The sequence below is a fragment of the Bremia lactucae genome, linkage group LG13, assembly GCF_004359215.1.
Source record: "Bremia lactucae strain SF5 linkage group LG13, whole genome shotgun sequence".
NCBI lineage: Eukaryota > Oomycota > Peronosporomycetes > Peronosporales > Peronosporaceae > Bremia > Bremia lactucae.
In genome coordinates this window covers 1,001,916-1,014,926 of record NC_090622.1, presented here as the reverse complement: position 1 = coordinate 1,014,926, position 13,011 = coordinate 1,001,916, and the positions used below count along the sequence as shown (strand labels likewise).

Genomic DNA, 13,011 nt, shown 5'->3' with positions numbered 1-13,011 from the left:
ACACTTTGAGCGTCTAGATTTATCCACACTTTTGACACAAACACTAAGGTAATTGTCTTGCTAAGGCTTTTTGCGATCATTATAAACTCGGAGCATGCTAGAATTAACAGACGTGGGCAATGAATGCGCAACATGCTACTTTTGTACAGACACTCCACCCATGGCTGTCAATGGTACGAATTTTTTTCGATTAGTTTATTCCTTTCACGACTCCAACGTGACAATCTTGGCAGAAAGTGCGTTTCATCTAACGTGAAGATAGTCTTATGTACAACTCTCCTGCTAAAGTGTTTTCCCTTCATGGAAGAATGAAGATGATTAAATGCGACGATATTATACGCCAGTTAAAAGAAAGATGGTGTCAGATTGACAATATAAAACAATTTGGAGAATAATGTTTGATGAATTACGACGATCATGTCAGGATGAAACGGCAACGTATTCGGCTTGAATAATCAGCTCAGTTGCCCACGGCAAGCCTCGCAGTATGACAGATCGGTTTTCTGCTGACATACGAGAAAGCTTTAACTGATGTTTAGCTTGATTTAAGTACGTGGCCTGAGCTACGTCGCCGCGAATGAGGATACAGCTATCTCTTGCAGTGGCTGAATCTGGAGAATTTGTAGTCAATAATTGTCCCTTCAATGCAAAAGTCATGCTGATCCGGCATACGCTAATGCTATTCTCTCCTTGTTCGCTGTCGAGAGCTTGATCTTCCGAACTTATTTCGCTACAATTATCCTTTAAAGCATACAAATCAATTGTAAGGGTGTTTGATCTGGGCGATAAATTTCCAGTGTAGTCCCCAAATGACCACTTTCCAAAAGCTGATAGCTTTGAAGTTAGTCCGCTTGGTGTAAATTGAAAAGCTCTTAGACAACCGTCCAACAGAAGCTCGGTGGGCACAATCCCACTAAAAATCGGTAATACAGAGTGTAGAATTAGCCGCGAGTCAACAATTACAAGATTAATGCAAGCAAATTCGTGTATCCATCGTGAAAATTGCACCAGCGATGGCTCAAACAATCCTTTACATTTCGGTGAAATGCTTTTAACTTGGATCGATCCAGGTTCGAAAAGCCATGTGCGATTCCAAGAACTCCACATCATACTACTATTGTCTTTAAAGTGAGCATATTGTTCCAGTCTCGTAAAACCTCTGGTTTTAGCAAAAGTAGTCTCGAGCAATTGTGCCGAAAAGCAATCGTACAGATGCTCGAGTATTCCTGAATGCGTGTGCACTGTCATTTGTCCTCGAAATAATTTCGAAACCTCAATTCGAAGATCTGTAAAGTGCCTTTGACTGTAAATTAATGAAAGCACTTCATCCACTAGAGCCGGTATTGAGACACGGCGTCCAGAAAACGCCGATACTACACTCGAAGAAAGGAATTGTATTAGATCGCTCAAAATATTGTATAGGTCTAAAATCAAGATCCTGAAGCGCTCCCGAATTTGTTGCTTGTTTAAATCTCCCATCTCGGGCGCAAACGCAGATTGAAAGGCAAAGTGGACCGCTCTTGAGGACAAAGCGCGGAGTAGAAGATGAGCTGCCGCTTGAGTCACCATCTGCTCGCGTGTGGCAGCCTGATGTGTAATATGTTCGTGTGCTTTTAGGCACAGACTTGAAAGAAATGACCCCATGACACCTTCAAGGTGCGACGCGTGAGTGACCTGAGACGCACGTAAAATTTGAGCTGCATACGGCCAATGCGACCGAGCTTGCGCGTGAAGAATGTCCGAAGTCACCCCAATATCCAATAGCGTCACGGAGTCCAAGAAACGCCACAGAATAAGCAAGTGTTTTGCTTTTTCGAGTATGCCAGATTGATGGATAGAAACATCGCAAGCCCAAAAGTCGGCGTCGTTGTCTATGGAGTAAGATGTCGATTGAAAAGCAGCCGAATCGGCAAATGTAGCCGCCATCTTGGGGCCAAAGCTTGGTCTAGGGGGTGTTAAATGTTGAATTTGTTCAACAATTATCGTATCAGTTTTCGAAGAAAGCAGAGACAGATCGATGTCAAGAGACGAAAAAGTTGAATTTGATGCTGCATGAATATTATCGTCCACATCTCGAATATTAGTACCTGACCGACGATACGAAAAGAGGGAAAAAGCAGGGGATTCATGCCGCGCCAGCACAGCTGCTTTAACATTTCCGAATTCGGACCTTCTGTCCAGAATTTGGAAGACATAAACAACCAGATGGTGTGTCATCTCTCGTTGTGTTCGAGTCACGCTGCTGTCATAGCTGTATTGCCACTTAGGAAATCGGTGATTGTTGAGCACGTATAAAGCCGCATTCTGCATCGTTCATGTAGAATTAATACTGTTTAATATGTAATTTACTCGTTTCAATACGATATGCACAATTGCTAACCTCTGGAAGGGTCCTAGATTTTGCTTCACCTTCTTTGTCAGCTCGTATCCACACCGTATGGTGGAATTTTCGCTTTCCCTCAGCCAATAGACTCGCGGGAAGCGTCATTATCTCACCAGGTACTAATTTACGCTCATTATCATAAGATATATTATTTTCAGAGGCGTCCACTTTGGTAGAGGGCCACAAAGCGACTACCCTTGAAGGCTCGAAGCGAGCACAAACTAAAAGACCATTTCGATCGCAAGGGGTGAGATTTTCAGCAAAAACCACCTCTACATGAATCGAAGTGCCACAGTAGCACCGCTGCACATGCTCCGGGCAACAGTGGGGAAAGCATCGCAGGAGCTAAAAAAGCGAAGGATACATTAAAATTAGCACTAAATATATCGTCTTCCAAAAAATATTCGAACACGTCTTGAGAGAAAAGATGTCGAAGTTGTACCTTGATACCTCGTTCTCGATTGCTCCTGCAGCACAAATCACAGCCTACATTAGACTTAATTTTAGCCGCAATAGATGGTAGCCGTCATGCAACCTGGCATAATAGCGTTGAAAGAGCGAATGGTCGGGCTCGGTGCAGCTTAGACGCAAGAAGCGGCACGACGTGACGCGAACCATTCGATCGTGTTAATATTTTCTTACGACCTCTTTTTCTAGCGATGCAGGAAGAATGATTTGACGCTTTGGACCCAAAATAAGCGGACTGATGACCGCGTCCTCCTGAGTGCGAGTCCACAAAACGTAACCGTGCGCAACGTCTATGCACGTCCCTTGAGATTCGACTTTGGATATTCCATTAATATTATTACAGTGAAATTTTAAAAGTTTATCGAAGCTTGCTGAATCGAAGCTTGCTGAATCGAAGCTCTTATAATTGTTAATTGCTAAAAGTGCCTCTGTCTTTTTTTGGTACTGGATAAATATAATGTGCTGTCAGAAAGTTGACAATAAGTAAGAAAATGTGAAACTATTGCAGATGGGTCCATGGCGCAACGAACTTATTATATTTTTAGCTATAGCTACTGACACATGCATGCATTCTATTAGCGCCAGCTCTACATATTGTTTGTTTTAGCCCAGTTTGCTTAACTACTTAAAAATCTCTTCCCATTCTCTATAAAAGCTTTGGCTTTATTGTCAAATTGGGAGTGTTACGAAAATGAAAGACGAATATAAAATGCTGTTGAAACGATCATGGGCAAGCAAGAATTATTTTACTGAGACGATTTTTAGCGTGCTCAACAAGATGACCTCAGCATAGTTTGGCCAATGCCTCACAATAGCAAATGTCAAATGTCGATACTACAAAAGCTGTAGATCTTCGCGTCTAAAGTTCTATCGCATAAAAATGCAATCACATTAGTATTATTGTTAAAATCGTGTTGATCCGAAATATTTAGCCAAAAACTTATGAAAATGAAATAATTCATAAAATTGTACTCATCCCAATATTTTTATGATGGTTCTTACACATAATTTGATTTTTTTGGCAAGTGAATCTTTTCCTTGCTATTTGTGATAACGTCACCGGGACATACCAAAAAGGTTCCTGCAACATACGGATTGTACGCGTTTATGATTTAATAAGCAAGATTTAATACGTTTTTGTATGGAAAACTTGGACGCAAGCATCAGGGCTCAGGAGACAGAATTTCATCACCTCGAGTATATGTGGCTTTACTGAAGCGTGCAAGAAGCTGCTGCGCTTCCACTTAGAACGTTCGCAGCTATTCTTGAACCATGCAATTAAATTTTGGGGCTGCGCTTCCTCCGACTCATTATCAACCATTCGCAACAACATTTAAGCTTATTCAACGGAATGTGAGCTTTTTTTGCGATTCGGTGTAACTAAAATATCAAAGTCTATGAAGGAAAGCGTTTGATACTTCCGGAAGTAAGCAATTAAGTGTGATATTTCATGACAGCTACTTGAGAGAAACTTGTTTACAGGCCGATACGTTTTGACAATTTCGAAGAACTTTACTTATCGTGCTCAATGGCCACTTCATTGTTTCTACTGACTCACAGGGAGGTCAGCTGCGAAAGGAGTTCAAACTCAACACTTTTTTAGTATTGTATCCCGAAATAATAATTGTACTTTATCCTTACTTAGGTAAGACTCGTAATATTTTTGGATATGAAGAAGGGCTTCGGAATTAGTTGCTCGTTTTAATTTTTTCCTTAGCATAGTGAACAGAATACTATTTTCCGTTTGATGCACCAGTTTCGCATGGAGCGACAGCCACCGTCAAGATTGCTGCTAGATCAGCATGCTCCCGAATTGAATTTACCGGCTTGCGATGTTAATGCTTCCAAAGTTTGTGTAGCTGAATGAGTCAATTCAGCTGCTGAATCTTTTATTGCGCGACTCATCCCCTCCCTGTGAAGCCGAGCGTATAAGACTCCTAGCGAGGGACAAAAAAATAAGCTTCCGCTTAGATATACGTATTCCTTGATTCGGCAATTGGCGTCTCCAAGCTCCCATCATTCGTGATTTTAGCATTCGGACAAAAATGCGCTCTGACTGTTTCCATGACCCGCATGCCTTCACCGATTCTCGGTATCCATCGAGTCTGTCGTGCTCGGCTAAGCTCCGATGGCTGCTGTCAATCGTGATGAGCACGTTTAATCGTTTCTGAAGTGCTGAATGATTCCTGCAAGCTCCTAAATTGAACCTTCGGCGTTTCACTTGGTCCTACGACTGCACTAAATATTATAAAGCAACTTCTTACGTGCTGATTCGTAGTAGGCCACCTTCAGTGCCTCGGATCGAAATGGAGTTAATATCGGTGATTTTTCGTCGTATTTTTTTGGAGCCTTAGAGTTTAATGTATATACTAACTGACTTGAGGGGCATTAGCCATTCCTGCAAGTTGCATCAGTACCTAACTAGGAGTTCGCTAGAGAACCACTTGCTGGACTGTAGGCAGCATATGATCTACAAGCTGACTAAGACGTCACATCGAGTAACGTAATATGGCTGAATGTATATGGATGCGTGAGCTGTCAGTGATGACAGACTGAAAGAACAATCAAATCACCTGTCGACAGGCTACGACAGTTCCAGTGAAGCAAGTCGTTACACTTTATTTAGATATTAGCTAGCATTCAAGAGCAATAATAACTTCATAGACCATTGATTGTGAAAGCAGGCGGTATATCTACGCAATGCTTTATAAATTCTGCGTAGATTTGCACGCGGCAAAATTGTATTCATATAAGGTCGGTCTTCACAATAATGTTGCTGCATAAGCCTGCCGGAAACGTTTGACGTTTGCATGTGTAGCAAGGCTATTAATTAATAAAAATACGTCTGTCCCCTTCCTGGCACTAGCTTTCCAGCAGCTTTGACATCCCTTTGCGTATCACTTCTGCACTTTGTATTGTTAGCACCACAGAATTGTGATACAATTAGCAATGACCAATTTAATCATTTTATAAAATCCAACTGGTTCATTCATGTCACACTAGCTATTCATTAAAAATCGACAATTTCAAGGACCTATTTTTCCATCAAGATAAGCTCAAAAATTTTACCCCTCAAAGTTACCACAAAAATACTTTAATCGGTAAGCCTTGCTGCTCGAGTGTCATTTGTATAGGCAGCTTAGCCTGCACAATAGGGGGGCAGTCCAACGCAATATCGCGAATACAGTAATATGACTCGAGCTTTCAGCCCTTATGGACCCAACGAGAGAGAAATTATTAAGCGGTAGGCTTAATGCTCCTAATCGTTTTCATTTGCATTGCAACCGTTTATCTGAAAACGAAGTAGCGTATAATTTTAAGGCAGGCGGATGGTGATAAAACGGTGTTAAATGATCGCTGTGAATGGGAAGATGTTCAATGCTCGCGGCTGTGAATGGGAAGATGTTCAATGCTCGCGGCTGTGAACATGTACCGGTGGCAGGCGTTAGACTTTTGAAAATAACACTTTACCTTGTGCTTGTGCTGGAGGATCGCAAAGTCGACGCTCTGAGGCGTCCAAGATCGGGGACTATTAAAAGAAGCGGACAAAAATGCGTTGATTCAGGCGCGCGATGGTATGGCCTGCGATACAAGAATGAATGAGATTGCTAGCATCAATCCCAAAAAGGATGATGTTCCATTTCGCAGATGTCGGAATTTATTCAGATCCAAAGTTCCATTGACTGGCCGCTCATAGCTCGTGCTTACAACATAAAGTCAGCCTTAAAAATCCGGGCACAACGAGCATTCTACAAGAAGGTAATTTGCTTAAAATTTTTGAAGATGCTGCTGATATAATGGTGGCAATGGAGGAGGGGGATAAACCTCGATAAAAGACAGGGGTCGCACGGATGCGGCTCTTATGGTCGAAAAATTCAGCAGATAGCTCGTATTTATAGGAGTAAGCCATCACAAGCACAACCGCAATTACTGCACATGCAAAGCTTTTCGAGAAATTCGGGAAAGCTATTGCGCAAAGCTGAATTAAATATCGAGATTGTGACGCATCAGTTCAATATTGCCTGTCTTGTACATGTAAATACTTGACCGTAAGCTTTGCGCTTTAGAAGGGGTCAACTGGTTTAATGCCCTTTTATATATTTCGAAGCGACCAAGTCGTCGCTTACACGTTCGCAATAGACGCCACGTTGAAGCACGGCAGTTTCGTTTAATGGCGTTAAATTACTGGCGATGACAACTAGAAAATATTTTTACTTCGCGTTAAAGTCCATAACTCTGAACGCATCGCGCGGAAAAAAGTAGCTTGAGCAATTACTTGACGTTCTCTTTACCTGTTTCAATAGACAATACTCGGACTTGCATTGGTTTGTTTTTTAAAATGGTGTACGCCATCACGCAGCAATTATTTCATCCACGATCCCATGTCAAGTAAGCTACAAGCTATTACGAGAAGACTGCCCGTTGTGAAGCTGGTATAAATGACCTATTTAGTGTGCAATTTAGCATTGGCGAAATCATGTCGGGGCCTGTGTTGTGATAATCCTTTTCCAATACTCAACGACTGGTGTTGCCGGTGAATCTCCTTTAACTTGCAAAGCTTTGAAGTAATTGTCATTAATATTTGCAAAGCAAATTGGCAGTTATCATTTGGTAAAGTAAATGATGAAGGAATAGGAGACTGGAGCCAACGCTTGAGCAAAAACGTTTTAATCTTTCTCAAGGTAGTCCATTCGTATAGCCAGTGCACGATATCACGAAAGCCACAGTTGCCATCACCAGAAATTGTGGTAGTTGGGATTAGAATTTGATGCAGAGCAGAAATATACTTTTAGGGATTGTGTTAGTTTATGTGATGAAAAAAAAGAGTTGCAGATAGATGGAAAGATCATACCTCTATTAAGTTTTTTCTTCATTCTTCATTAAGACGTTTGGCACCTACGCTTATTGTAATCAACCTCACCACAATTACCACTTTTTGCCGTTTGGTATCTAAGCCCATGGGTCACGCTTGGTGGTACACTTTGATTTGTTTTTAGCACCATTTGAGCGACCACGATTTTCAAAATTAACGGCTGGAGACTTGAGCTTTAATAATTTCCTTGCCCATTTAAAAGCTAAGTAACTAGTGCAATAATTTTAATTTGTTCTGCTATCGGCAATGATTGCAGGCGCTTGCTAATAAATTCCTGTTGGAAAATCATGTCCAAATCTTGGTCAGAAATAGATTTTCCGATTTTGGAAATATCATTGTCCATGAAAACCATCTTTAGTTGTCATCATGTTTATCAACTAGCTCCCGAAGCATATGCACACAAGGCATTTCCATACTAATTTAAGAATCCGGCGTAAACTCAAGATTTTTCCTCCAATTTTCCAAATTTTGTCAAGCATTTTTTCATAGCACGCTTTCTAGGAAGTGCATTAAAAAATTATAGGTTGAAACAGATTAGATTAGAAAATTATTGTCTAATAATAAGAATATTTTATTTGCGATGCAAATATCAGAAGATGTATCAACCACAATCGGATAAACTCTCGATTTTTCCTGGAGTTCTTGGGTATGTTTCCAGATATGGCTCATCTGCAAAGAGCAGTTGCAGATACGTGGACCTAAAATGAGCTGCATTTCTTTTAACAACAAGGAAACACCACAAGTTGCAGGAGCTCAGGCATACATGAAGGTAAAAAAAATGGAGATATGCACTTTGTATATAACATGCTTACCCTTGTTGTTGCTAACATTGAGCCAGATTTCCCATATATATTTGAGGCCACAAGGCACACCAGTTGCAAAAAATCAACATCACACTAGCGTCGTAAGAAAGGATCTTTTGCACTTGATCAATTCTTTTGTTAATATGCCATGCGCACAGAAGGTACACTACCTTGTCTCTAGCTGCCATGTGTGCGAAGTCACAATCTATGAAAATAATTCTTGTGGCCATACTGTGCTAAGTTTGGTCAAATTCTGTGTGTCGTCCTTTTGTTTGTCATCTCGGAAAATAATAAAAGCCGATTGTGAATTAAAAATTGAAGCTGGTCGGGCCTACAGCATGCAGTATGATGATAGTGTTAGCAAGTTAAGTGCTTGTTTTGCGAGCCAAGAAGAAGCTGTGATCTGTCGCTCATCGTCTATATTGGAAAAAGTACGTGTACTCGCTGCTTTTCATATCATCATAAAGTGTGTGTTTTTGCGTAGTGCTCAAAACCTCCCCAGTGGTAAGAAGCCAGCAAGAAATACATAATGAAACCCCTTTCTGTGCGATAAGTGACCAAATGGATGACACACGACATCCTCGTAACGCCCCGTTCAAATAAAAAATGTTGCATCGATCTCGTAATTTTGTCCATTTTGTCCTGTCTTTTCGGCAATTTTCACTGGACCAACATTATGTGTCACACACGAAATCCTTTCAACGTGAAAATTACCAATGAACGCCGAGTGGACAGTGACGCTGCAGCAGGTGTTCCAGGACGTGCAGCTTCAGGCCGTCGAAGCCAGTGGCTATTTGCGCAACTCGTCGGGTCTGGAGTATCAGCGGACGCTCGTTCCTGCTGTTCGTCGCTTGCATGCGCTCTATTGCAACGAGGTGAAGGATGGCGAGCGCGGCGTCGTCGAGGAGGCCTTTGCATTGTTTCTAGATGGCCTATGGACGGCTGTCGCCAGAGTTCTCGTTGCTTCCAAGGTCAGCGAAGTCGTGCTTGTGGCTATAAGCTCATTCATTGGCGAATTCTTCCGTCGCAAGACCAGCAAGAGCAAAGAGCCTTCGGGAAAGGACGAGCTGCGCGTAGAACTACTTCATCGACTCATGGACGCTACTAAAGCCGAAGATCGTGTCGTACGACTTCGATCTTGTCACATGCTACAGATCGTGGTCAATCGTCTTGATTATATTGAGTACGAGCCAAGACAATGGAAGCAATGCATCTCCTAGTGTCTAACTCTTGTGGCGACAGGGAAAAACTCACGACGCAGCTTCGAACCACGCTTTTAAATCGCTTAAAGGACAAACTCACGTCCGTGCGTATTCAAAGTATCTACGGACTCAAGAAGCTACAACGTCAAGACCTTCCGCTACTAGCAAACGAGGAAGATATTGTGACGCAAGAACTCAAGAGACTCCTAGAATCCGATCCCTCCAAGTGCGTAAGACCTGCGCTACGATACTATAAACGAGTGATCCTTACGTGTGTTATTCTTTTATAGAGATGTACGCAAGGCAGCGCTGCTGAACGTGACCATATCACCGCAATTGTATCAAGACTTGCTTGTCCGGATCCGAGACACGAATGAAGACGTACGATTCGCTGCGTTTCGTACAATTCGTAGTAGTATGTCATTACAAGACATTACGGTGCATGACCGTGTGCATTTGTTGGACCAAGGATTGCAAGACCGAGCGGTGCGTGTACGACGAGCATGCGAGCAAATGGTGGTCAAAACGTGGTTTCTAGAGTGTAATTCTTCGCCCCGTTTGCTGCTTAAAGCGCTCGAGATTGAACAGCATCCTGAAATTGGGTCCAAAGTCTCACGGTTGTTACTGGAGCATTTTTCGGAACAACCACGTGCGATGGGAGAAGCGCGTGTTGAGTTTAATGCGTTGGATATGATGTCAAAAACAAGCGACGCTTTTACGGTGGAAAGCATCTTTTTCTGGCGAGAACAATGTTGGTATTATCAACAAATTGAAAAGAATGTCGACAAAGCAGCAGCGTTGTTGCCAAATGTATCGGATTTTAGTCAAATGCTCGTGGCAACGTGCACAGTTGAGAGCAACGTCCTTGTTATCGCGCAACAGTTGCTGGAATTGGGCCATTTACTTGACTATCAAGATGAAGTCGGACGTCGTAATCTTTTAGATGCCTTGCGTACGTTTTGCTCGTTTGTGCACACTGTATGAATACTAATGATTGTGCGGCAGAAACACTGTTGCGGGAACTGGAAACAAATAGTCAATTGATTCAAGGAATCATGGAGTTAATGGCGTGTATTTACTCAAAGAGCTCTGAACAAGAGTTTATTCAAGTAGTCGCTGAAATCGTCTCGGACATGTACGATCTTGTCGAGATTGATACATTGACCATGCCACAAGACGAGACGGAGAACCAATTATTGCACCACGACATCGCGACGACCGAGACGTCAGCACAAAGGTTTGGCCCGCAATTGCACAAGTTAAGCGAGGAAACTCGTGAGGCAGCAGAGATCAAGTTTGAAGAGCTTGAAAAGTCCTTAGAGACGCTTGAGATTGATTCGCAGCAATACAATGACATTCGAATTGAAATGGCGGCATTAGAAGCACTTTTGCAGGATCCACGAGTTTTACACTGGCTTCGATGTCTTGAAATTGTCGCTCAATTGTTAAAACTCACGTCACATACTTTAAGCGATCCTATTATCAGTGGCATGGGTCGTTATATTCTTCCTGCAATCGACAGCGATGTTCCAGCGTTGCGTGAAGCTGGATTGGAAAATCTTGGACTCTACTGTTTGCTGGACAAGCGTCTCGCCGAGCGGTACTTGGTTGTCTTTTGGCGTGCATTAAATAATCCGGAAGAAGAGAGTGAGGTCAAGCACACGTGTGTCCAAGCAATCTTGGATATGGCATTTAGCTTCACCAATTTATTGCCGCATATTTTCGGTACGACTCGAACGGAAGAGAAACGCAAAGTAAATGAGAAAACGTGCTCAAGCGAGAGGAATGAACGAGGTCGAATCGAGCCCACCAACGAGCAAAGTGGCCATGAGGAAGTAACGAAAGACCACGAAAATCAAGACGAGTCGGACGTGGTACCGGGTCTTGAAATGCTTGATCTCGACACGATTTTTATTAATCTTGGCCAGCTTGTCACTGTTGATGACGTGGATCTTCAAAGTACCGTTGTTGAAGGTTTTTGTCGATTGTTCATGATGAATCGGCTTGATAATATCACGGTGCTCGCCATTTTATTAGAAACGTATTTTAGTCCCAAGCTTCAAAAACTCCAGCAACAAAGCGACTATGGTTTTCAGTCACGTTCCCTTCAGCTCTTGAGTATGTTTTTCCCTGCGTTTGTCATGGCAACGTCAGTAAATTGTATGCTACTAGAAGAAGCCGCGACGCATTTGATTCAAAAGTCAATGGAAAAGTTAACACTCGAGCACGATACAATGCTTGATCTCGGCGCGTGTGCAAAGTATGTCATGCAGTTATTAAGCCACCGTGCTCAAGAGTCAGCAACTAGTGTCCAAATGTCGGATACTAAACACCAAAACGTGCCTACGCGACGTCACTGTGCTCATCATAATCGCATTGGCATTACAATTTGTCTTGAAATGTTGGCATTGGAAAAAGTTGCTGCAATGGCAGGAATTCGTCAAGATTTGGTCACGAGTCGGCAAAAGACTCTTTTAAAGATGATTGCATGGGTCGAAGTGACGTTAGATGAACCACGATCTGCTGCGTTGTTAAAGTATTTGCTTTATGAAATTCTTGCATGCTTTCATGCTCAAAAAGGATTGCTTCGAAGTGCTGAGGCCGTGTTGAAACGGACGTGTGCGAGTTATAAAGAACAATGTCGTGTACAAATGAATATTGGGCCGCAAACTGTGGCTCTGGAGCAAGACCAAGTGTGGGCGCACAGTCTTGTAACCGAACGAGAAGTTGTGCTACATCACGTGCTTTTGAAAGCAAGTACCGAGTTGGAAAAGTCGTTTCAGAAACAAGAGAAAAAGCGGCGACACAAGACGCGTTTTGTTTCGTCAAGCTCGTCGGAAAGTGACGAAGACATGGACGACAAATCGCCAGTGGTAGCGGTACGTCGGGAACTTTCTTCACGTCGGAGCAAGACGGCGGCAGTAAGTCGCATGCACGAGAAGGAAGGAGAATTTGAAGCTAAAATGAAACAAGCACTTGAGGCTGATAAACGAGAAAGTGAGAGCGAAGACGACGAGAGTGCACAAGAAGAAAGTGACGAGGAAGACACCGCCGAGAGTGATAGTGACGAGTAATCCGGTGCCATCAAGTTCGACAGAATCGGATGGTTTTCTGAATTTTTAAAAATACGTGTGCTTTAATTTTTGTCTCTCTTTCCCAGATGGTTTGCGTGTCGTACGTAACCTTGCACCGGGCGTTTTCTTCGATAAAATAATATGCGCACCCATAATCCGGAGAATTCTACCGTAATCATTTTGAGGGATCCACTTAAAAAGAAACTCA

At 42.5% G+C, this 13,011-nt stretch overlaps 3 protein-coding genes across 3 annotated transcripts; 1 reads left to right on the top strand and 2 right to left on the bottom strand.

Annotated features, from left to right (window-relative positions):
• Positions 1–420: 420 nt before the first annotated feature.
• CCR75_009120 (uncharacterized protein) lies at positions 421–2,310 on the bottom strand (the record flags this gene model as incomplete). The annotated part of the gene is made up of 1 exon (XM_067967165.1): positions 421–2,310. One exon carries the CDS (start codon positions 2,308–2,310, stop codon positions 421–423), a length of 1,890 nt encoding a protein of 629 aa, XP_067819125.1.
• Positions 2,311–2,323: 13 nt separating this feature from the next.
• Positions 2,324–3,001, bottom strand: CCR75_009121 (uncharacterized protein; the record flags this gene model as incomplete). The annotated part of the gene is made up of 3 exons (XM_067967166.1): positions 2,324–2,728; positions 2,826–2,850; positions 2,919–3,001. The coding sequence occupies 3 exons, from the start codon at positions 2,999–3,001 to the stop codon at positions 2,324–2,326; spliced, it is 513 nt and encodes a 170-aa protein (XP_067819124.1).
• Positions 3,002–9,243: 6,242 nt separating this feature from the next.
• On the top strand, positions 9,244–12,987 carry CCR75_009122 (uncharacterized protein; the record flags this gene model as incomplete). The annotated part of the gene is made up of 4 exons (XM_067967167.1): positions 9,244–9,710; positions 9,770–9,955; positions 10,020–10,681; positions 10,735–12,987. 4 exons carry the CDS (start codon positions 9,244–9,246, stop codon positions 12,801–12,803), a joined length of 3,384 nt encoding a protein of 1,127 aa, XP_067819123.1. The 3' UTR covers positions 12,804–12,987.
• Positions 12,988–13,011: the final 24 nt, after the last annotated feature.